The sequence below is a fragment of the Lonchura striata genome, chromosome 3 (genome assembly GCF_050655825.1).
Source record: "Lonchura striata isolate lonStrDom1 chromosome 3, ASM5065582v1, whole genome shotgun sequence".
NCBI classification, from domain to species: domain Eukaryota; kingdom Metazoa; phylum Chordata; class Aves; order Passeriformes; family Estrildidae; genus Lonchura; species Lonchura striata.
Window position 1 is genome coordinate 15895141 of NC_140705.1, and position 24477 is coordinate 15919617.

General features: G+C 38.2%; 1 protein-coding gene and 1 long non-coding RNA gene across 11 annotated transcripts in view; one reads left to right on the forward strand and one right to left on the reverse strand.

Moving 5' to 3' along the window:
* The window catches only part of MBOAT2 (membrane bound glycerophospholipid O-acyltransferase 2), an 86589-nt gene that overhangs the window by 41492 nt on the left and 20620 nt on the right, over positions 1-24477 (forward strand). For 6 of the 10 annotated variants that reach the window (XM_085574538.1, XM_077782417.2, XM_021525441.3 and 3 more), the window contains 2 exons: positions 14789-14884; positions 18777-18832. In XM_085574538.1, coding sequence (XP_085430664.1) covers positions 14789-14884; positions 18777-18832 — 152 coding nt within the window. Of the gene's footprint in view, positions 1-814; positions 937-14788; positions 14885-18776; positions 18833-24477 lie in introns of all 10 variants that reach the window. The other 4 variants (XM_085574539.1, XM_085574540.1, XM_085574543.1 and 1 more) reach the window with 2 other exon arrangements.
* The window catches only part of LOC144246078 (uncharacterized), a 34939-nt gene continuing 28816 nt past the window's right edge, over positions 18355-24477 (reverse strand). Inside the window, exon 2 of the long non-coding RNA XR_013339762.2 lies at positions 18355-18475. This is a non-coding gene — a long non-coding RNA (uncharacterized LOC144246078). The remainder of the gene's footprint in view (positions 18476-24477) is intronic.

A 24477-nucleotide genomic window follows, 5' to 3' on the forward strand; every position in this document is an offset into this window, starting at 1 on the left:
TCACCCTGCATCTGTGGCATTCTCTGTCAAAGGCACAGATAACTTAGGGACGTACTGCTGATTTTTTGGCTGTGTCACTGATCTTAACTTACTAACAGCTAATTTACTAACAGTTAGCTGAAGCCTAACCTATGTACTGCTTTCAATTGTCATCAAAATATCTCACCTGTATGGTAGAACATCATAAAGACTCAAAATACTTCAATAAACCATCAGCTGAAAGGTTTAAGACTACTGTGGTTAGTTAGTAAGTATATAATTCTCTGAATTGTGACAGGACTGCATCTCCCTTTTGTAGGTGTCCTTTACACTTGATGCTGCTTCAAGTCTAATGTTTTTTTCTCATGATGGCTTGTTGTTTCTTTTTTCCCCATCCTCTCTCAGTCAACACTTGTTATCTTTGCATCTCCAGAGATGAAGTATGACAAGGTTCTGGCATTCAGCTGAAATCACTAAAACAAGATATGAATCTTACAATCTGTTTGCTTGTTTTTAGTTTTGTTGTCTTCTCACAAGACTGCCACCAACCTTTTTCTTCCTGTTGCCTCTAATTTGAATGTGTGTGCTGGCATATGACTGTAAGTGAAATGGTGTTACAGCAAACACTTCTTGTCCCTGTAAGAAGATCCAGCAGAAGTTTGAAAAGGATTCCATCTATAATTTTTTTCTCATCTTATGCCTTTGTCCAGCAGAGAGCTACTAAATTTGTCTGGAGAATCTCTCTTATGAGGAAAGGCTGAGGGAGCTGGGCCTGTTCAGCCTCGAGAAGAGGCAACTGAGAGAGGACCTCATCAATGTATATAAATATCTACAGGGTGGTTGAGAAGAGGATGGAGCCAAGCTCTTGGTGGTGCCAACCAACAGAAGAAGAAGCAATGGGCAGAAACTGATGCACAGGGAATTCCACCTGAACATGAGGAAAAACTTCTATACTCTGTGAGTGACCATGCATAGAAACAGGTTTCCCAGAGAAGCTGCAGAGTCTCCCTCACTGGAGCTATCCAAGAGCCAACTAAACACAGTCCTGTGCCTTGTACTCTAGGATGACCCTGCTTGGGCAGGAAGATTTGACCAAATGACCCACTGTAGTCTCTTCTAACCTGAGCCATTCTGTAATTGAAATTTTCCAAGTAACAGAAAGGCCTAAATAGAATGTGCTTTCAGACTAGTAACGTCTTTACAGAATCTTTTCTCAACTCTTCCAACAGATACGAGTGGGAGGAGAGTGATTACTAGTAGCGCAAGAATGTTTTAAGTTATTTAAGAGCTCACACTCCAAGTATTCAATAGCAATTGAAATTTAGCCCTGGCTAGATGGATAGCTGGTGGTCTAAAGATCAACCAGTGAGATGTATTCACATGATGAAAACATATTTAATTAAATAGCTAGTGACAAAACATAGTCATATAAACTCACCATATTTTGTTTGACATAAATAGAATATAGCTGACCCAAACCCCTCATGGAGGAGTTCCCATTACTCTGGTCTGAGACTTCATGGGTAGCTCTACATTTCAGTCACAAAAACAGTATGAAATTGTTTACTTAAAATATACTGTTGATTTCCTTTCATATTCTTAGGACACTATTAAGTGTCATAATCCCCAGACATGTTAAACTGTATTTTTTAAGACATGTAGACCAGGACATGCACAATTAGCTGAAATATTTCTTCAAATTTGGTTTATAATGAAAATACAGAGGGAAGCTGAACTGCAGGTATACTGCCAGGTTTCACAATAATGGAAAATCAGATTGTGTTCTGTGTGCTTGTGTTACAGATTAGTTTGTCTTGACTGTTATAATGTATGTGATTTTTCAAAGTCTTGACATTCCTGGCAAGTGCAGCGTAGGAGCTTCTGGATGCATTCTAAATTTCTGGCTGACTGGCAGTCATGCTATTTTTAGGTGTGAAGGCTTACAGTGTAGAGTTTCACACACTTAGAATAAAATTAAAAGTTCTATCTGAAAATTAGTGATTTTGATTAACTTGAACACAATTTATAAATACGTTACACTCTTTTTAATAAAAACTTGTTTTTATTAAAACAAGTGATAGTAGAGAGTAGACAAGTTTAGTGTTTAAGAGTCCTTATAATATCAGCATAAACTAAAATCAGAGAAAACTACAGAGCCTTGGGAGTCCAAATGAAAAGTATTGGTGTCTTTTTCTTCCATTTTGATGGTTAGAGGAAAGTGTGTAGCCAGAAATAGATATATGATGTGAGTGAACTTCTGACTTTGTGGCTCATTCAGTCATGAAGGGTTTGGGCTTTATGGCAATAGGACATTTTTTGTTGACTATAGTTTATTGTGGAGGGGTGGGATCCACCTGTGTGGATGAGGTGAGGGAATCTTTGGCAGCAGGCTGACCAATTTGGTGAGGCTGGTTTTAAAGTGAAGGACTTGAGCTTGAGAGGTTAGGTCCAAAGTGGCAATGCTCACATCATCACATCCATCTGGGGAACAGGAGGAACTGGGGCTCCTGGTGCAGCCACAAAGTTACTATATCACAGAAATAACTGAACCATGGTGGACCAGCTCATGTGTCTCAAGAACTGCGATGGATGGCTGTAGGCTGTTATATAAAGATAGGTAGGGAGGAGGAGGAGTTGTGCTCTATGTTAAGGAGAACCTTGAATGTGTAATACCATCTGTGGTGATCATGGAGTCCCTTTTGAATGCTTCTGAATCAAGCTCAGAGTAGGTGTCTTCAAGGGGAATCTTAGAGTAGACATCTGCCATTGCCCTCCAAACCAAGGTGATAGGGCCAGTGGAGCAGTATTTGGGTCACTTAAGCAAACTTCAGGTCAAACTTCAGGTTCTTATGGGCAAATTTAACTACCCAGACACTTGATGGAAGAGCCATACAGCAGTTGATACAGTGTCATCCATAAGTCTCTGGAATGCATAGGGAACTGCTTCCTCATAGAAATGTTAGATTTGCCAACCAGGAGTGAGGCATTGCTCAAAAATGGACAAAACCTGTTTTGCAATAGCTCAGTTAATGATAGCCTCAGTGGCAGTGATCACAATATTGTGGTGTTTGGGATCTGGCTGAGCATGCTGAAGGCAGCACTGAGACAAAAACTTAGGAGTTTGGAAGGGCACACTTCAGCTCACTCAGAGCTCAGCTGGGAGGGATCCATGGAGGATAAAGGAGCTAGTGAGTGCTGGGAGTTTTTCAAGGATGTTTTCCTGGACGCACAAAAGCAGTTCATTCCCTTCAAAGGTGAGGGGAGTAAGCAGAGCAAAAGATCCCCTTGGCTTAACTGTGAGCTTCTGAGGTTGTTCAAAACCAAAAAAGAACTCTAACAGAGATGGAAAAGTGGTTGCACACCTGTTGAAAAATACAAGGACATTGCCAGGGTGTGCAGAGATGCAGTTAGGAAAGCAAAATGCTTCTGAATCAAGCTCAGAGTAGTCTTCAAGGGGAGTCTTAGAGTAGACATCTGCTATTGCCCTCCAAACCAAGGTGATAGGGCCAGTGGAGCAGTATTTGGGTTACTTAAGCAAACTTCAGGTCAAACTTCTGGTTCTATATAAACCTCCTGCAGATTATCACAAGTCAGATGAAACATGTAGTTGGGAAAAGCCAGCATGGATTCCTCAAGAGCAATGGTGCTTGACAAGGCACCTGATTGACTTTGATGATGAAACAGCCTGCTTGGTTGATGGGGAGTGAAGTGTGGATGTTTTCTACCTGGATTTTTCCAAGGCTCTAAATACCATTTCCTGTGGTCGTTTCCTAGAGAAACTGATGTGTGATGGCCTAGACAATTGATTTTTTGCTGTGGGTGAGGAAGTGGCTGAAAAACTGCACTCTCAGCCAGGTGGTGGTAGATGCCTCCTCTTCAAATTGGCAGTGCATCCCAAATTGGTTTCCCCGGGGCTTGATATTGGGCCCAGTGCACTTTAATATTTTCAATTGTAATCTGTAAGATGAGATGAAACCAAGTAGAGAAGTGGACACTTCGGAAGAGAGTGTCACCCTGCAGAAAGACCTGGATAGGCTGGAAGAGTGGGCTGACTAGAACTTTGTGAAGTTCAACAAGGGCAAGTGTAAGGTCCTGGGAGACCCAAGTCAGGAGTGCAGCACAGGCTGGGACCAACCTGTATGGGGAGCAGCTCTGGGAAAGGGACCTGGGGGCCCTGCGGGACAGCAGCTCAAGGGTGAACATTGTGCTGCTGCAGCAAAGGAAGCCAACAGGACACTGGTCAGGGCCATCATCAGCAGAGAGAAATAAGTCATTGTCCCACTCTATTCAGCGATTGTCAGGCCTCATCTGGAACACTGTGTTCAGTTTTGGTCCCTGCTCTGCAAAAAAGGATGTGGACAGGCTGGAGAGGATCCAGAGAGGGGCACAGAAAAGGTAAAAGGACCGGGCAGCCTGCCATAAGAGGAAAGGCTGAGAGAACTGGGTTTGTTCAGTCTTGAGAAAAGAAAGTTCAGGAGAGACCTTACCATTGTATTCCAATATTTAAAGTGTGGTTATAGAGAAAATGGGGACTTCTTGTGATTCCTTTTGGGAAAAAAATTACATGTAATTGGGTACAGTTACTCCTGGGAAGATTCCAAATAGACACAAGAAGAAAATTTTTCACAGTGAGAACAATCAAGCATTAGAATGATCTCCCCAGTGTAGTGGTGGATTCCCCAGCATTGGACACTTCCAAGATTCAGCTGGACAGGATGCTAGGCTGTTTGTTCCAGGAAAGGCTGGATCAGGTAATTCTTGTTCTGTCTAATCTAGTATTCTATGATCCTGTAATTCAGTTCAGTGATTTGTAATCTATAACACACTTGCTCACAGAATGCTCTTGTGCACCAGGTGTTTCTGTATTTGTTACATAGATGGGGCAGTCAGAGGATTGAAATAGCTCTGTAAATTTAGCAACTAGATAGCAAGGTTCTGTGGATTTATAAAATGGGAATTTGAATGCCTAGAGAACAGCTGTATAAAGAGGACATCCACACATTGCATTTGTGGATCTTGGTTTAAACCACCTGTTTGTAATCATGTGATGAGTCTGTGATAGGTTTCCCAGGCTGCTGGAGCCCACTTATCTTCCTTGATTCTGCCTGTCTGTGCTGGCTGTTCAGTGGTGTTATGGTAAATTGTCTAACGTGCAGTGGGACCTCTGCCACTGTAATCATAGTAAACTTCTTCTATATATGTGTAAGATGTATCTCTTGCTATGAATAAGAAGGTGTAAGCTATTTCTTGTAAACTACTTTTTAAACTTTTGCTCTGAGTGTAACAAACTTTGAATTGATAATATTTGGCTTTTAATAAATACTTTTTCACTGTCTAATGGCTCCAATAATGATGAAAAATTTTAAGCATATTTCCCAATTCTGAATAGTACCAGTCATGAAAAGTGCAGCTCAATATGAGCTCTCTTCTTAGTCTCTTTTTTGTAGTTCAGGATTAAAATTCATACATATCTCTTTAGAATTCTCTTGTGACTTTTGTGTTACCTGTAGATAAAAGAACTCAAGTAATAAAAATTTTCATAATGGAAGCTTTGAGCTGGCAAAATGATTGCAGATGTTTTCTTTGTGTGTAACTTGCTGTCTCTAGACAGTTCTGCTGGCAGCAGAAGTTTTTGTTCATTGATAAATCAGTGTTGCAAAAGATTTGGGAGTGAGAGATTCATTTGTTTGGACACCCTGTTTGTAATGAGGAAAGAAAGGTCTTAACCTGCATAAAGAATGGCTCATTGTGTTTGGTCATATCCCTACTTGTACAAAACAGAAGAAACCAGTAGTATGAGAAATTTCTAGATAGTGAGTATGAAAAGTGTTTGAATGCTGGGAGAAAGAAATTGTTGAAGTAAGGTTGATTATTTATTTTCTTCTGAGACTTTAAATGGCTTTTCTGTATTATGTAAATTCAATGAATTGAAAGTTGAGGTCTATAGTGAGTTCTTACATTAGGAAATATAAGAGAGAAAATAACTCAGGAAGGTAATGGAACACCTTGATGAGGAGTGAGAGACAAATTGCAGTGATATGGGTTTACATATACTTGAATACTTCATTGTTTTAATCTCCTATCTCAAAGGATATGAGCAACATGAAGTTCCTTATCAGCATTGACATGAAGACTGCATTTTTACAGAAATGTAACTTCTTCTGCTAGCATATATTATGATTAAATATACCCAAAAATATCTATTAGCTGACTTCATACAACTTACTGTGAATGACCTGTGATATGATTAATTTGTTTGGAATAACCTAAGCCATTCTAATTTAAAAAAAATCTTATTTTTAATAAATTGTGAGATAATTTGATTGCACTGGGCATTTTAAGGGAATTTTTCAAGTGTATTAGAAAATCACGAACATGAATGGTTTGTATGTCTCCACTGAAGAGCAGGGAGGTGACAAACCACAGTGCAAGCATTTCAGTGACTATGGTAGGCCAAAAGTGCTGCCAAGTTCAAATGTGCATGAAATAGGATCAAGACAGTATTCCAATAAATCAAAAATTTAAAAAGGTATGGGTTATATAAATATGTGTAATATGTATATACATACTTGGGCAACACAGTTACTTTCTAATTTAAGATCATAAATATATCTTTGTGTAATATTGTTTGTGGTTGAAATAGGTCATAAGTGATTGTGCCATCACTTGGACTGTTGTTGAGTAGGTGTTTATTTTGCTGTGTTGTGTTTGTTTGTTGTTGGCGGTTTTGTTAGTTTTGGGTTTTCCATTACTAACTGGAAGCATGAAAAATCTTCCAAAAATAAATGCAAGGTTTTTTCATAATGGGTTCATTGTTTTTTGTGGAATATCTCAAATTCATCCCCAGAAATAGTCATTAGTGTTTCTCACATGCAGAAGAAAAATCTACACAAAAATAGAAGTTGCTATCATCTATTCGTATGTCAGGCTTCATCACTGAGCAAAGAAAATGGAGCTACCCACAGGTTTTCTCCTGGCTGAGAGCAGGAAGCCGCTGATTTAGGTCTCTGCGTGTGTTTCTGCAGGACCATATGACAAATACTGTGACAGTGGTGACGTTGATGCATCATGTGAATGTTATATACATCGGCATGCATTGATTAAAGGGTGCAGAAGATAGGACATTGTAGCAGTGCTTTAACTTAGCTGGGGGATGGGGACTGGAAAGAAATTAAACAAATCATCTGAAGGGATAGGTCTTTCCAGGTTAGAGGAATGTTAAACATTGGAGAAAAGCAGGCATTTCATTTATGCTATATTTTAATAAAATTGTGTTTTTCAGAAATGGTTTTCTTTGTCTCAGAAGTGTTTTATTGCAGCCATTATGCTGTTCAAAATGTGTGTCTGATTGCAAGATGGTGTAAATAGCTTAGCAAGGTATAGGGCTGCAGTGCTGGTGCTGGTCTGACCAGCTGTGGGACTTGCAGTTGATTCAGTACCGTTCTGGAAACAAAGAGTTGTTTGATTCCTTCCTAGAGGCAAGGCAAGAAATAGGGTGGGAAATATAAACACCATCATCCCCTCTAATAAAATAGCTCTGTAGGGCATTTTGTTTTGAGACATGGTTTAAAAGAAAATGCAGCTGTGTTAGGTTGTTAGCACAAACTCCTGGCTTTCCTTTGGTCTTGGAGTCATTAAAATACTTAGTTTTTGTAACTAAATCTGATTCCTGTGGCCTTTTGTTTTGCATGCTGCTTGCAGGGAGTTGGGTTGTTTATTAATCTGCTGGCTGCCCTGTGTACTGATTCTGGCTGCACAACCACCTTCTCAGCAAATCCTATCCCGTATGTTCCCCAGCTTCTGCTATCCTTAACACATGCAGGAAATGTCTCCTGGCTGGCTGAACACAAATTGCAGCTGGCATCACCTCAAGGCTGAGCAAACCTGGCCTCTCTCTCCTGTGGCAGTGTTGCAGCCACATGGGTTCTCTGCCTCGGTTGTATCTCAAGGCGAAGATGTGGGGCTGCAGCAGAGACTGGAGGGCTGAGGCAGCTGGGAATCTGCTCCTTCCCCACAGAACGTGGGCATGTGCATGGGGCACAAGGGGGTGTGTAGCTGGAGCAGGGTGATGAGTGGGTGAATGGAAATAACAGCTCCCTCTTATCTTCCTCCAAGATGATACTTGCCAAGTGCCGAGTTAACAGCAGTGATGGGCTTAATGATTGACCTTGCTATTGTTTTGCCATCAGAGAATTTGTTGTGTTAAACTACATGTGAGTTCTTATATAAAGCTTCCTGGTCCAATGGAATAGAATTATCACAAAATATTTTGTACTTAGCAGTTCTAGTTTATCGTTTCTAAACCATTATGACTGTTAGGCCTTTAAAATAGCACTTCCAGTAGTCCCATTATTGTCAATGTTCTGTAATTACATTTTTATTTCCTTAAAAATACTCAGAAGTTGTGTTGGTTTCCTAATAGGAGACTGTTTTCTGACTCTGTGGTCTATGGATTTCTGCTGGTTTGCAAAATTAATGATACTGGGCGCAGTTCTGGTGTTTGCAGAAAAATTACTTATGTATCACATAGAAGAAAGAGGAAGCATAAAATTACTTGCATGCTGTGATGCTGAAACATTCTAAAGCTAGGCAAATATTATGTAGAAAAATGAGTGAACAGATGAAAATTCACAGCACCAGCATGTCAGCTATTTGTTTTCCGAGTACTCATTTTTGTCTGAAGATCTTAAGATTCTACTTCCTTCATCAGGGTTTTGTAAGGCAGATTCCAGCATTGTGGAGTTCTGCATTTACAGATTTTGTGTTGTGAAGCTGTTATGCTTTCTTCTTCATGTTTTTAAGTGCTCTATACTATTGTCAACTTTTTGAAATGCAAAGGTTAGACTTGGTGCCCTTATCTGCATTGGTTACTGTTACACTTTCAAGTGATTGCAGAAATAGGGGTTGATATGACACAATATGGTTTTTCAAGTGAGAGAGAACTTAGGTGTCCCCTCATGTCTCATCTCAGTTTAACATTAAATTTTTGACATAGTCAACTTCAGCTCTCAGCTTTGAGTTTTCTAGGGGATCAAGTATCTTTTTTGTTTCCACCTTTCCTAGTTCTGTGTTCCTTTTGGAGTCTTACAGGAAGAATGAATCACACAGTATGTTCCTTCCATTCCAAGGAAGTCATGAAAGCACCCTCCCTCCTGCCTGTCTTCTGTTTCAGATGATGTTTCTATCATTAATGAGAGTCTGAAACTGGTCTCCTTGTCCTTCAGATATTGCAGAATTGAAGGGAGCAGGGGGAGAGGTTGGAAAGCAAAGAGAATGTAACGTTAGGAAGCATGTGGAAGATCTGAAGTGTTTTTGCTTGCATTTTTGACAAGAATATCTGTGTTGCATTTGTCATGTATTAATGTTGCATTTGGAATATGGCCTGTAGCTATAACTGGAATGATCATTTAATTTAGCTTGGTAAAGATTTACTTTACCAAACCATTATGTAGCAAAACATCAAAATACATTAGTCAAGTGATAATGTCAGCAGTGGATCTGGAGTAAACAAACAGTCCAGCCACCACAAATGGTTCTGGGACAGTTGGGCTAATGAATCCTCATGTACCCAGCCTTTGTGTCTGTTTGTGTGCAGGACAGAGGGGCCTGGGTGGTGTTTTCCCTATGGCTGAACAAAACCTGGGCCCTTGGGCACTGCCAGACAGACAGGCCAGGCTGCTGGAGGCTGGTGCAGCCCTCCTGTCCTGGGTTGGATCTAAACATTGGAGAACTCTGTCCACTTGTCAAATTTACTTTAAAATGGCTGTCAGACCCAGAATCTTCATCTGAGGGTTGCTAATGGGTGTACTGTGATAGATTGCTTATTACCAAAGCATGATGGTCTGAATGCTTCCTTCTCTGGAAATGGCTCATAGACAGCCTTGTTTTGTCATTTTGTTTGTTGTTTGTTTCAATGCATTTTGGCTCTCCACTTGAAGTAATCAGAAGGGACAGATTGGTTTATGTATCAAAAGCTTCTGAGTGGGCAGAAGGATTAATATTGCTTGTATTTTAGAGGCACACACACTCTGAGGCTGTTATTGTTTACATCATAAAACTGATCAATTTCCTAAGAAATACCAATTATGTATGTCAGTAAGTGTCAATCATACATAAAAAAATTGTAAATAGGCAACTCTTTTTGGTGTGAAAAAGCAGGCTGAGCAGAGTAGCTTACCTTGCAGCTCTCAGATAGTCAAAAATAAGCTAATTCTAATCAATATTTCTGTTGGTTTGTGCTGGATGATTGCGGAATTACATGTTTAGCTTTGACACTTTGGACCTTTTTTGATGTATATTTTTCCCTTTGAATTTTTTAAATTATATGTTCTAACTGCACAGAGTTGAGTTTCTCTGTGTGAACAATGCAAACTGATTATGATCATTAGAATTGAAAAATAATATAGCTGGATTTTAATAAGAATTCAGTTCTGACCTAGAGGCAAGAACTTAAAATTTTTAGGGTTTTTTTTGTTTTGTTTTTTAATTTGGCATAATCTGTAAGAAAGCAAATAAGCAAACCCATGCAGCAGCTTTCAGCACAGCGCTTGGGAAAACTCAGAGGCTATTCTGTCACCTTTTCTAAAAATCAATGCAGTATAATGCATGGTGTTTAGGTATGCCTTTTGAAGTTGAATAATTACACATTTAAAGAAAAAAAAATACTTTTCTGAATGTAGTGGAAGAAGTAGATCTTGACTGGACATGAAGCCTTTATTTCAAGGCTAAATCTGTAGAATATGCCAACTAGCTGGTAAAAAAACACCCTGTGTTGATTGGTTTATTTAACTTTCTTCCAGCAAAATAGCATATTGTGCTGTTGTCCTTCTACTGCATGAGAAGAGCCTAAAATAACAAAAGCTGTTATGACATTTCTCAAAGCCTGCCTTTGTCAAGGTCACAGTTCTATATTTGCTGCATTTTGTGCAAACAGAGATAGGTATGGTAGGAATGTAAATTTTAGAACTAAGATGCTGAGTCCCCCAAAAGTGTAAAATGAAAATCCAACTCCCACGCCTTGTTATGCAAAAACATAACATACATTGTCTTATTGTTAGCCTGGATCTGCGTGCTGCTCAGCTTGCTCTTCAGCAGTTAGATACAAAGCTCTAGAATTAACCTGTGGATTCTTTCTTGACTAGCAACCCAAAATTTCTGAGAAACACAGGTAAAAGATGGGGATTCTGCCTTTAAACTGCATATGTAATTTTTATATTCTTTATATATCTTTATAAATCTCTATATATTTTTATATTCCACATATTAAATATGTGGAAGCTTTATATAAGTGGGTTCTGCTGGCTCATTCAGTTCTACCGAATTTATGTTGGGTTATGCTGGAGATGTTGAGATTAACAGTTCTTACTCTCTTTCTCAAGTGTATTTGGAACAACAGAGGCTGGTAAAGATGAGGGTGTGCTTTGGAGCCAGAAGTTGATACAGGTGTAGTATACTGAGGGTTATTAAACATGTGGTTAATATGTTTGAATCTGGCTGGGTCTATGCTGATGGTAGGTGTGGGAGAACACTGGGAAGCAACTTCTGTGCTTGTTCTGCTTGTCTGCTTTCCTGGGCATCTGTGAGTTCCTGCTGTGGAAGGACACAGTTCTGGATTCTGGGCTAGATGGACACTTCGTATGAGCCTTTATGTCCTCCTGTTACACATGATGTACTGGGCAGGATGGCTGCTGTATGTCCTGCTTTTGACTGGACAAGGTTATTTTCTTCCTAGTAGCTGGTACATTGCTGTGCTTGGGTTTTAGTATGAGACTAGTGTTGATAACACACTGATATTTTGGTTGTGGCTAGGTAATCCTTATGCATGTCAGTTTGCTGTGCTCTGCCAGTGAGGAGGTGCACAAGCAGCTGTGAGGAAGCATAGCCAGGACAGCTGTCCTGAGCTGGCCAGAGGGATATTCCATACCACAGAGTGACATGGTCGTTGTATAAACTGGGGGGAGTTGCCTGGAAGGGGTCTGATCTGCTCCTCAGTAAGCAAATTGTGAGCAGTTGTACTGTGCATCACTTTTCTCTTGGGTTCTGTTACTTGTCCTTCCTCTCCCTGTAATTTCAATTATTATTATCAGTATTAGCATATTTATTACTATGATACCTAGTTGTACTTAATAAATTCTCTTATCTGAACCCATGATGTTCACATTTTCTTTCTACTTCTCCCTTTCCCCGTGGGTGGTGGGTGTATGGTGGAAGCAGTGAGGGAGTGGCTTCCAGGTGGAGCTAAACCATGATGCTGTGTCATGTGGAGTGAAATTGTAAGGTGACACTGGATGAAAATGCTTTGCCTGTAGGGACAAAAAATAAATTGTTTAAACAAAATTCAACCACTTTGTACTGAAATGAGCAATTCTGGGGTGAATGTTGTGTTGGCTGTGCGCTAAACTTGTGAGGACAATAAAAAAGAGGGGTACAGGGATGAGATTGAAGTTTTCTGCATTAGCAGAATGGTGTTTCAGGAGTAATTCTGAAATAATGTCAGCAGTAGAAAGTGGAATAGAAAGTGCATATCAAATTCATCAGGATGTTTTGAGATTAGAGGAAAGTTCATGTAATGGGAAGGAACCAAACCCTCTATATCTCTGTGTGTTTATATATATTTATATATTTATATATATATATATCTGCACACATGTAGATAGAATTATGCTGTTTGGTTTTATATGTATCCACACAGGTAAAAATTCCTGATATGTATGTTGCTTAATGTGAGTTGTCAGAAAATGACTAGACAAAAAATAGTGAATAGGACAATTTATTTTATTTGCCAATAAGAGATTAATTTGCCTTTTAAAAAAAATATAATTAAATGGATATTCTTATGATGAATGCATTCTGTAAAGAAGTACACGGAGCTGCTGCTTACTTAGTATTTTCTATATATTTTAATATTTATGTGTATAATTTAAGGTACTTCATTTATAATACATTAGAATATACTTTTGAAAAACATTGAGTAGTTTACTTGACTTATTTCTTTTTAAAGAAAAGATAAAATTTTATGGGTAGAACATACTGCATCCTGTTTTTAGTGTTCTGAGATGTTCCTGTGTTTTACTCATCAATTAAAAATTTGCAGTCTTCCAATCTGTGTGTAACTTGGAACTGTGGCTGACATAGCTGGAAGATAGTTAAGATTCATAGTTGTGTTTGGTAAGTGCAACAGCAGCAAATTTCACTGCTCTGTCAGAAGACAGCTTTTGTTTTAGACTGAAATTTGGAATCAAATTGTGATGTTTAAGGTGTTTTATTTTTCTTTCTTCCATTTCTGTACTTCAACTTCAGTGTGAGTATTAACTGAATGTTGTGAGAAACCCCTACCATGTTGGTCATGATGACTATTATTTATTTTGTGGACTTGTGGATTAGCTGGAATTGAATTTTAAAGGACATCTAGTCCACCCTGCAAGGAACATCTTCAATTCGATCAGGTTGTTCAGAGCCCTATTCAACCTGACCTTGAATGTTTCCAGGGATGGGGCATCCCATCACCTCTCTGGACAACCTGTGCCAGCATATTCTTATTATAAGCATTTTTGTACCAGTTAGTCACCCAGTATAATACTGTTTCTGAATTATGAATGTTAATGAAAACAGAAAATAAACTGTGGCTGAAACAGACCATCTAATTTTTTTTTAACCAAAGCATATGTAATTTAATGGCATATAATGTAATCTATAATTTCAAAGTTGGATGCTTTAAAATATTAAATGGTTTATTTATAGCACATTTTTCAATTAAAGGTTAAACTGCAAATGTCAGATTGAGGAGTAGTTTCTAAGACCTTAGATTTTCTTAACGAATTTTTGCAAAATATTTATCTGGAAAAGAAAGTTGTGTTCCAAAGCTGTCTTGCAGTGTCCCTCACTAGTTCACCTAATCTTGGCTGTGATTTTCAGTTTGTTGAATGAATATTTTAATTCTAACTGGATTTTGGATGCATTATACAGTGTGCTGCAGGGATTGCACATCAGTCTTGTGAACATGAAATAAAGACTGTACAGTTCATACATTAAACACCTAAAGGATTAGTGAAGGTCCTGCTGGCATTCACTGTCCTTTTGGACTTCAAAGAATCCCTGGCATATTTTATGAGGTGTATTGGCAAATCAGTTGTCACTAGTGTGTTGTAGAGAAAATGGTATGTAAAACTAATTTTATCATACATGTAACACTTTCATAAGGTAGTTTGTATATGTGGTTTTTCTTACCTTTGCTCAGGATCAGCTTAATAGAAGACAAAAGACATCCTGTTCATTTTTCACTCCGCTGTGTTTTAATATGTGCATTTGAAAATTACTTGCCTTTTCCAGTTCTTTTGAAAACAGCAGCAATACGATTTGTGGTACTGAATTTTGAATGCATAGCAGTACATGCAAAGGAAATTATTTGGTGTATAATTTTCCAAACTTCTATGCTCGTACAGACAAAAATTAACTCTGAACTACAAAACAAAACCAACAACTTTAACAGATTAATTTTCTCTTTATAGAACTTCCAGTTTTTGCAGTGGCGCTTACAATTATAGATTCTAGGCTTTATGTGGATAAATATTTTGGCTACTGACAATAGAATTTATATGGTCATACTGCACACTTTCAAATAAAAAAGTATGTGCTTGCATGGAATAAGCATTACCAAAAAAACTTCAGTCAGAATAAAAGTGTAATTACAGATTCCTATTACGTAATATTTTTTAGAAATAATTGGAGATCAAGCTCTATTGAATATGTACTTTACTCAGTGGAGAAATGTTTGATTTTTAATTGAAATTTTCCCCCATTGTCTTTCCAGGTATTGCTTTGTTTTCGCTTTAGGATACCTCACTGTGTGCCAAATTACTAGGGTGTATATCTTTGATTATGGACAGTATTCTGCTGATTTTTCTGGGTAAGGAGAAAAATAATCTTCCTATCTTTTCCTCCTAAGTGATACCGTGTCTGTTGTTGTAGGAGATTTTTTAATGCTTGCTTCCCACCCCCACCCCCACCTGCCCCTAGATTAATTGCATCAACCTTTAAAACTGGGAGAAAGCTGAGCATGTATGTGTGTATTGGCACACATGCAAATATATAAGTATGCTTTAATCAGACAAACTGGGAATTTTTGTGAACAATTGTTCTTGTTAGAACCACTAACATGTTAATCTATTGCCTCTTGTCCCTGTCTTAATGGTACAAAGGATTTGGTAGCTATGGGATTTTTTTCTCTGATTTTTCCATTAAAGTGTCTGCTACCATCCTTGACAGCATGATGAACCTTGAATTGTGTCTGGTGTACTTACTTGCCTGGCACAGTCTGATAGCACTTTTTGAGGAAAATCCGAACGTTTTATGGAATTTAGCTTTTAGCTTCTTTCTTCTTTCCTTTTATGTTAGATGTTCCAGAAGGAGAAAGCTAAGGAGACAGGCACCTGGATGTTGAGATAGTCACAGAGACCTTGGAAACAGAAAGTTTTGTCTCTGTGTGCCCTCATATTATATCTTGAACTTATACCTGTATTTGACTTGAACTGTATAGGAGCAAAACAGAATTAAATGGGCAAAACAAAAATAAACCATGTTGGTAATTCTTCTTTCTGCTGCAGACATAGAGTAGTGAAGTACAAACAAGTTTCTTACAAACAAGTTGGCTACTGTGATAATGTTTTTGTTGATTTAAAGGAGAATGTATATTCTGTGTTGGGGGGGGGAAGAGATGAGGAGTATTTGCTGGTCTGCTTAAAATAATGCATTAAGTACTTTCCAGGGATACTGTGAATGGCAGTGGTCTTTGTAGTTTAGCATAACCTGTGATAGAATTGTACTTGATAGCCTTGTTACTTTTAAGTCTTTATTGGTAACAGGCATGTAGTCCAGAAAATTAACTTGTAGGCTGAAGCCAAAAGCTCTTATGGTTGAATTAATATTTTCTGCCATCTTTATCTTCTTACCTTCTAAAACATCTTTCTACATTTGTCTTAGATCCAAGTGTCTGCCTTCAAGCCAGATACTCAAGTTCCAATTGTAGTCAGCAGAGATGTGATGGATGTGGACAGTAGAGGCTGGAGGGCATTTCAGCTGACCCACCACTGTCTACCTGAGCGTGAACTGGGTCACTTGTCAGATGCCCCTGACTCTGGACTACATGTCCACTGGCTAGAATGAGAGCTTGCAACACAGTCACATGCATAAAGACACTAGATTTACTAATGTTGAATTTAATTTAATCATTACTAGTGAAACTCTTAATCCAGATGCTGTCCCTTCCAGTTCACTGTAGGGCCAAAGTGTACAACCCTGGCAGTGATCAAAGTTCTAAACTGACTGTGCAATTGCACTTTATTGTTCTCATTCTCAAAATAATTAGTAGTGCTTGAGCACACCATCGCTCAGATGGAACTGTACTGCTTTCAGATGTGGCTCTGATGGTTTGGTGGTTGCTCAGAGATTTCTGTTAGGTCTAAACACGTCCGAACATTCCCACATTCCATCCCTGGAGAAGTTCAAGGCCAGGTTGGATGGAGCAACCTGATCTAATTGAAGGTGTCTGCTCAGGGCCGGGGTGATGGAGGTAGATGATTTTCAGGGTCCCTTCCAACCCAAACCATTCCATGATTTATGAGCTCTGTGCTCTGGACAGAACTGTTCTGAAGCCTAGATCCAACTGTCTGATTGTACGCTTGAGATGGCAGATTTAAACCACCCTTTCATGCACCAGTCTGGGAGCTTGATGTATGCACACCACATTAAATCTCTGGCATATGCATGTGCTCCCTTGACATGAGACAGTGATTACTTCCAAAAGAGGCAGAAAGAAAACTTTCTCTGGTTCTGGGAAAAGAGAGTAAGCTCAAAAAAACCCCTGAAGTTGCCTAACTAGCTGCTGAGCTCCAGTATGAGCAAGCTCTTCTAAAGATGTTGGCATGGATTTGTGTAGTGGTTAGCCCCAAAAGAGCTTTAATGTGTGTTTACCTAGATATTTCTCCTAGCATGCAGTGCTTGTCTGAGGTGCCCAAGCTGAGAAAATCTGCTCAAAATTTGAAGGAAGGTCTCAGTGAAGAAAGCTGGGGACACCTCATGCTGGAGATGTAATTGCTTGTGCAGAGCTGTGTGGTCCTGGCTGCAGTACTAAGAGATCCCAGCTGCCTCCTTTGCCTTTCTGCCAGCACCTAAAAGGGATTGTTAAAATCCTGCTTCACAGCCTCACTGTGCCAGGAAGGACTCTTCCTCTTTTAGTCTCTAGATTTTTGCTCCTCAGCCAAATATTTGATGATGCTGGAATAGCCATTTTAGAAGAAAAAAAAAAAATAGAATACCAGGGTCTTCTATGATAACAATGACAGATTTATCAGCTGGAATTAATGTTAGGGCTGACTGAGTTCCTCCTGAACTCCATCCTTCCACCAGGCAGGACTCATGCTGTCACATGTCTGCTTACAGAAGGAAAACCATTATGTTTAGAGTCAGTTGGGGATTTCTGCCAGCATCGGGCCTACAGATTAAATGCTAGAAAAAGATATGAGGGATTTACCAGACTATCTGTTCCTGTTTATTCTTCTTCCTTTATGACACTTGTGTGTCACTCTAGTCTTGATATCAGGATTTTGGGGCACTGGTAGTACTCTAGAAATTTTTTTCCCCTGATTGCATGTTGAGGACTGGGAATAATTGTGTGCTTTGAAACCATTTTAATCATTACCTAAAAAGAAAATCAATTTGATGGACTGAAGCATATGGCAAAATACTGCCTTGTTAATGAAGGAGGACTTGGTGGCTTTTGGCTTTGTGTTTCTGTGCCAACTTAATATGTTATAAAAATGCCAAGTGCACTCAAGACATGAACAAAACAAAGTGCCCATTGTACAGCATTATTATTTTATTGTGAGGGTTTTTTGTTTGTTTGTTTGTTTTAGTTTTGTTTTTTTTTATTTGGTCATTATTTTTGGTTTTTTGGTTTGTGGTTTTTTTTGTCTCCAGCTCGTATACTTATAGGCAAATTCAACCCCTGATGTGTTTGAAATCTGATTTAAAAATTAAATTTCTTAAATTGTTGTAGTTTACTTTATGCATTCCCCATTGCTTCCCTGCCCCAGGAAGGGGGTTCATAATGTTGAGATTCACATCAGACAAAAGCTCTTAAATACTATGAAAATGGTATCATTTCTCAATACAAAACTGACTTGGCTAGCCAGGGCAGAGTATTTCTTGGACAGTTTGAGATTCAGTTAAGTATACCAAATTCAGAACAAAGTGAATGCTGAGCTGGCATAATTATGCTGGGTTTTTGTTTTGCCAGGTATGTTTACTTGGAGCAAATAATAGTTCTTGATGGAAAAATCAAAGATAGGATCAATGTTAGTAGAAACCATGAAAGTGAACTGCATAGCTAAATAATTTATTTTAGTATTCAACCTCGCTATAATTTTCTTGTCCTTTGCTTATTGCTGTTGTATCTTGTGATGAATATAATTGGTCTGTCCTTTTTTCTTTACTCTTCTCCCTGTAAAAAAAAAAGCTATGTTAGTAGAAAATAGATGTGAAACACTTCAGCTGTATTTGTAGAACCTAATGCAGCGATCAAAGACGTGTTATCAAATACTGCATTTAAGGCTTAAATTCTCATTGCATTGAAAGCTCAATGGTTTGAGTGACTAAACTAAACACTTTGTTCTTGCATTGAAGATGTTCCAGCTTAGAGTAGTTAACCTGAACTCCTAATATAAATTTCCCCTGGTATTTATAAGTGAAAGAAAATCCTGAATTTGTATCTAAATTGTTTTTTCTTCCTTTTTTCATGACAGTCCAATGATGATAATTACACAGAAGATCACTAGTTTGGCATTTGAGATTCATGATGGTAAGATTTCTTTACTGCGTTTAATTTTCCATACAAAATAAATTTTACCAAAGTTCATCACGAGTCAGTGAATTACTTTAGACCAGTTTTGTGTTTTAAGGCAAAATAAGTTTTTGTGTCTAATTGTTTCATTAATGCTAGTTAATGAAAGTACTGAGAAATGTTGCTTGGACTCTACAGAAGCTCTTAAATGCTGACACTGTGCAGAAGATAGAACTTACCAGAAGACCAGTGACACTCTGCAGTCAATGTCTAAAGAGCAATGATATTCTTTTGGGCTGGGGTATTGATTGTGGGAGTTAACTAAAGAACTTCCAGATTCAGAGACCTCTGTTGCTGACAGATGGATAGAAAAAGCACATGTCATTTCAATTGTTGAGCGCCTTTTGTTTTAAAATGCTATTTCTTGAGCACTTCCCTAGTTTGTGCCATTTATGCAGAATTTTATAGAACCTTTGTGTGTTTCATTTTGTTTAGTATCATAATTACATTCACAGCTAACAGATTGTTGTGAACAGGGAGATTATCTAATTATGTTTGTCTTTTCTCCTGTCAGATGTATCCATCAGATAAGTGGGCCCTAGTTGTGACAGTGAATCCTAATGTTGGCTTTCATGGGTAGGATAGCTAGGTTTTTAGTTACCTCGAAATTCAGAGGAGTCAATTTCATTTAAAAGTTTGAAAATGTCATCTAATAAATCTGTCCAATTAGCTTGAATCACTTGGAGCTACAGATGTCAGTTGAAGATTTGGGAGTGTAGCTTCAGATACTTGGATCAAGACATCTGCTGTTCTGAAATTGCTTATTAACATTGTGCATGAAGTTTAAGGTGTTTCTGTCTCATATGCATCCTGGCTTTAGTGCTGTTGGTGCTTCATTTTTTTTCTGTTCTTGTTAAGTGTCATTGTCTAGAGAAGCCTGTGGGCGAAAACTTTCAAGAATATGAAAAGTTGGGGAAAGACCTTTTTAAAGTATTTTTGTATGAATGAAAATAAATAATGCTGGGCTTACGTAGCTGGTCAAAGACATTGATGTTTACCTTCCAAAGAAAATATATTCTGAAGCAGTAATTTTGCAAGCTATAATCAACTGTAATACAAATACAGAGGTTAGTGGAAATTCGGTTATTATAAGGAAGTAATAGTCCTAGTATTAAACATGAATGCTTCCTCTTACTATTATTTTGCTAGGGGAAAGAACTATTCTGAATTTGCTGACATCATGCACAAATAGTGGAGTGGTGGTATGGAACAAGCATGTGAGTGTTCCTGGCAATCTTGAGACAAATGTTTCATTTAGACAGTGCTATTCTTAACTTTCATCGTGAACTAGATTAGATTTTTTCCCTACTTAAATTAATTCAGATAATTTGTATTTTCTTCCGGATTTCTTTATAGATACCACTGAATTTTCAATATAAGTCTTGAAATTTTGTTCCTTATTGACCTCTAAATTCTGTCAGCCCTTGAGGAGTAGCTAACAGTATATTGGAAAAAATTCTCTGGTTGTGTCTGCAGTTTAGCAGATTCCTTGAGTTGGATGGTTGTAGTTGCAGTTGTGAACATGACTTTGAAAAGTTGATGTGACTAATGTGAATTCAGAAGCAACTGATAGTCTGGTGTCATGAGATGATAAGAAAATATGTGCTGGGGAGACTAAGATTGCACTAAAGCAAAGTTTTTTAACCTTAGACAACCTAAAAGCGATCCTTCATGAAAAATTAATGAAAACAAGCCCTGCTGTCAGTGGGCTTTTGTTCACTGTACAAAGGTACATGCTTCCACTGGAAATTACTTAGAGGTATAGTGACAAGAGAAGAGATAATGTTGCAAATAATTCTAAGTGATTAATGGCACTCTGAGCTTCTAGTCACATCAGCTTGGCTATATTAATCAACAATTATTTTATTTTCTATCCTCATTTTTTTTTACCAGTATGTCCAAGGAATGTAATGAAAATAAACAGCTGAAAAAAAAAATGTTGCTGTATTAGAAGTTCCTGGTAAACTTCAAGACACCAGTGGTCGCTAGGTTGGTTTTTGGTAAAGGCCAGTCTTCTGGACTTGATCTTTCCATGGCAGCCAGTTTGTTGTCTTCAGCTGGGTTCATTTGAAAGTCCTGGATTGAACTAAATGTAGCCACAATGCCACTCACTCGTGCTGCATATTCAAGTGTTTGTCTAGCTAAGTGGAGATGCTTGATTCCAAGCTGAAGACTAGTATGGAATCCCATACACAAATAACAGCTACCCCTGTAACTGTTACACCCTTGTGCTCTGACCGTGAGGGATTTTTTAAGCAGGGAAATTAAGTGCAAGTTGCATATGATTTGGACTTGATGATCCTTGAGGGTCCCTTCCAATTCAGCCTATTCTGTGATTCTGTACTTTAAGCTTGCTGTATGATACAAACATTACAGAAGTTTGCATGGATCACAAACTTACACCTGAAGAGATTTGGAATATGCCTTTCATGTATTCTGATCTACATTTTAAACTTCACTCTTTGATAGCTCTTACCTTGCAACTCAAATGAGCAATACCAAAAATGAGTAGTCAGTCTGTTAACATTTGGTTTGTATTTTTTGCTGATTACCCCTGGCATCTAACATGTATATTCTAAAGGCAGAAATGTTTTTATATAGTTTGGAAACTGCTGATATCCATATTAATTCGTTATGGCAAGATTTAGATTTATTTATGCAACACTACAGGTGAATAACAGAGTTAAGGGAGAAAAAGAAATTTGTGGCTGTTTAACAAAAAACATTGCTGTCTAATATTTCTGTTAATTATATCAGTGAAACTGCCATGGTGTGGTGCTGTTTTGGGGTTTTTATTTGGTAACTTGTTGCTTTCTTATTATGGTTAGGAGTTCCTTTTAATGCTCTATTTTATTTTTTTAAATGTACTCTCTCTTATGATAGCAACAGCATGGTGATTATTGTTTCAGTATCAGTTACCAAATTATTTTTTTATCATATGTGTCCTTAGTGGTTAAAGAAATTACATTGTATTTTTCCCCTTCTAAGTCTTCAGGTATAGTTTTGTGCCTGTTTTGCTTGTATGGCTCTCTGGATATGAAGACTTGTAAATTTTGTTGCTTTTTTTGTAGTTTTTTTCAATTTTGCTCAGTGGGCATTCTACCTATTTGCCTTTGTTGCTGCCAATGTAGTAATAACAACTAAAACTGTTATTGTCTGTCTTTGGATTTTAAAATATTTTAATAACAGCAAGCATTTGGGCTCAGCTGTTGATTCATTTCACAACTACAAAATTTACTGTAATTGTAACAGAGCCTGCAACAGGATTTTTGTTTATTATTAACATATAGCCTGTGCCTTAGCATTATTAGTTACTGATCAGCCAGATTTCCATGTAAATATAAAAGTGGATATATTTAACCACAAAGCTGAGGTGATATGTTTGTAAGCACTGTTGTAGTGAGAGCTCAGAAGTAGTCAAAATATCCCATAATAAAGTCTTTGTGGCAGGGTAGTGGTGTGTGCCTAAGGGTGTTGGGTTTCTTACCATTAGGATATGGGCTCTTGAGAAAGAATGTAAGGATAGAACTTCCTTGTGATCTAGACCACTTAGGAAAAATTTGTAACTGATTATTTACATAATTCTTTTACCAAGGAAGGAACATAGGAATATTTCCTGCTGTACAGATGAGAAAATGGAGTTACAGTTGCCGAGTGACCAATTTGTTTCACCTCTCTAACAGATATTTGATAAAACCCATTTTCTCTAATCTCTGCTGTGTGCTTTGGTAGTAAGAAAGAGCTGCTTTGGGACAACAAAAGTAATTCTTAAATCCCCAAAGGAATGCTACAAAACCTCATGAGTTCCCTAGCAGCAGTGTGCTGCTGAAGTGGGAGTTCTTCATCTCCAGCGTGTAGTAGGTCAGGAGCAGCTATGGTTTATCAGGTCTCTGTTCCCATGGCCCTGGGAAGTAGTCAATGTGTATTAGTTCATCTCATATTGAATAAGTATCACTGTAAGAGCACCTCTTCCATGTTTATTTTCTCTGATTAAAAAAATCTTAGTGGTAGTTTCCTGAAAGTTTTCAGGAGAATGACAGAGATCATCATGTTCTTGCATGCTGTGCTAAGATGATAAATGGGCCTTCAAGGCACTGAGAAAGCATTTTTAAAAAGCCCCAACAAAATAAGGAAAGCCACTAACTTGACCTCAAAGAATCTGCTGGCTGGAGGGAAACCTTTGTGAGATAAGGAAATGAAAACTTAATGGAGGCTTACTTGGATGCAGTATGTTTTAGAGAGCAAGTGCATTGCTCACAAAGTTATTTGGGCCTTAAATTACTTCTTTATATGTATATATGTATATAACTAAACCTGTTTTAAATAGACCATTTCTTTCCTTCTACCTCTCCAAAACCATAGATCATATTTCAGTGGTTAGTCTTCTTTTTCAGGTTTGAGGTTCTTTCCTTCTTTTTTGTCACACTTTTGTAATATGAAATATTTCATTTGACTAATTACCTTTACTTAATGGCTAATCTGGCTTTATGCAAGGTCATTTGGATCCCTTCCTCTTTCTGACTTCAGGGTAAAATACTTGTATGGAATATAGCAGCAAAGGAGGCTTCTGCTCCAGTCAGTTTGCATTGTGTGGGTTGTGAGAGACTGAAGGCTCTGTATGAGACACTTCACTAGCTATGTGGTGGGATCTACATCCATCCATAGGTGTCTTTGTGTTAAATTTCTGTTTGTATTAAATTCAGAGATTCACTGCCTGAGAACTGTAATATTGCGGCCTTTGAGGGTACAGAATCTTTCAAAATGCTTCTTCCACATTTTTTATTCAGCACCTTTATCAGCATAAAAGTATTTGCTACAGAACCAAGGAGAAGATGTGAGAATGTAATGATGAGGAAGAGAAGGTGATGCATTTTGAAGGCTGACCTAGAACAGAGACTAGATGGAGCTAAAGAATAAAGTAGTTATTTATTAGGAGGCCTCAATGGATCCACCTTGGGCAGTACAAGAGCCCAGCCAGGGCTACACCCCAGGTGAACCCAAAATGGTCACAAAAATGGATAACTGGTCACAGGGTCTCACACTCTTATAAGTTCTGGTCCATTAGCATATTGGAGCTAATTGTCCAATTACAGTTTTAGCTTATGAAGTCCCATCCTTCTTGTTTTTCTCTCTTCAGTCCACCGTTGTTTATGCTTTTGGGCCTGAGATTTGGATTGGCTTGGGTCCCCAGCTAGAGAAGGAATTGTTTTGTCTATCCACTCCATGAAGACAACTTATCATCCCTTAATATGAAGCCCTGACCCACACACTAAAGCAGCACAGAATCTGAAAAATATAAAAGCTAAAACCTGAGGCATCAAAGGTGCTGCATGAAATTTGGATGTCATAATTTGTTCTTCAGTTTCTTGTCTTGAATGAGTCTGAATGGAGATAACTTTTGACTGTGAAGGATCAGGACCAAGGAAGGCATTTCCTGGGTTATATTGAAAGAGAGGAGGTGGCAAGTTGGTAACTTCCTCTGTATTCTCAGCTTTGTTGAAGACTTAAAGTGTGATTTTGAAATTATAAGTGTGTGGTAGATCATGGCCACACTGGAATCACACTAAGACAACAGAATTTCCTTCTTTGTAGATAACAAGTGT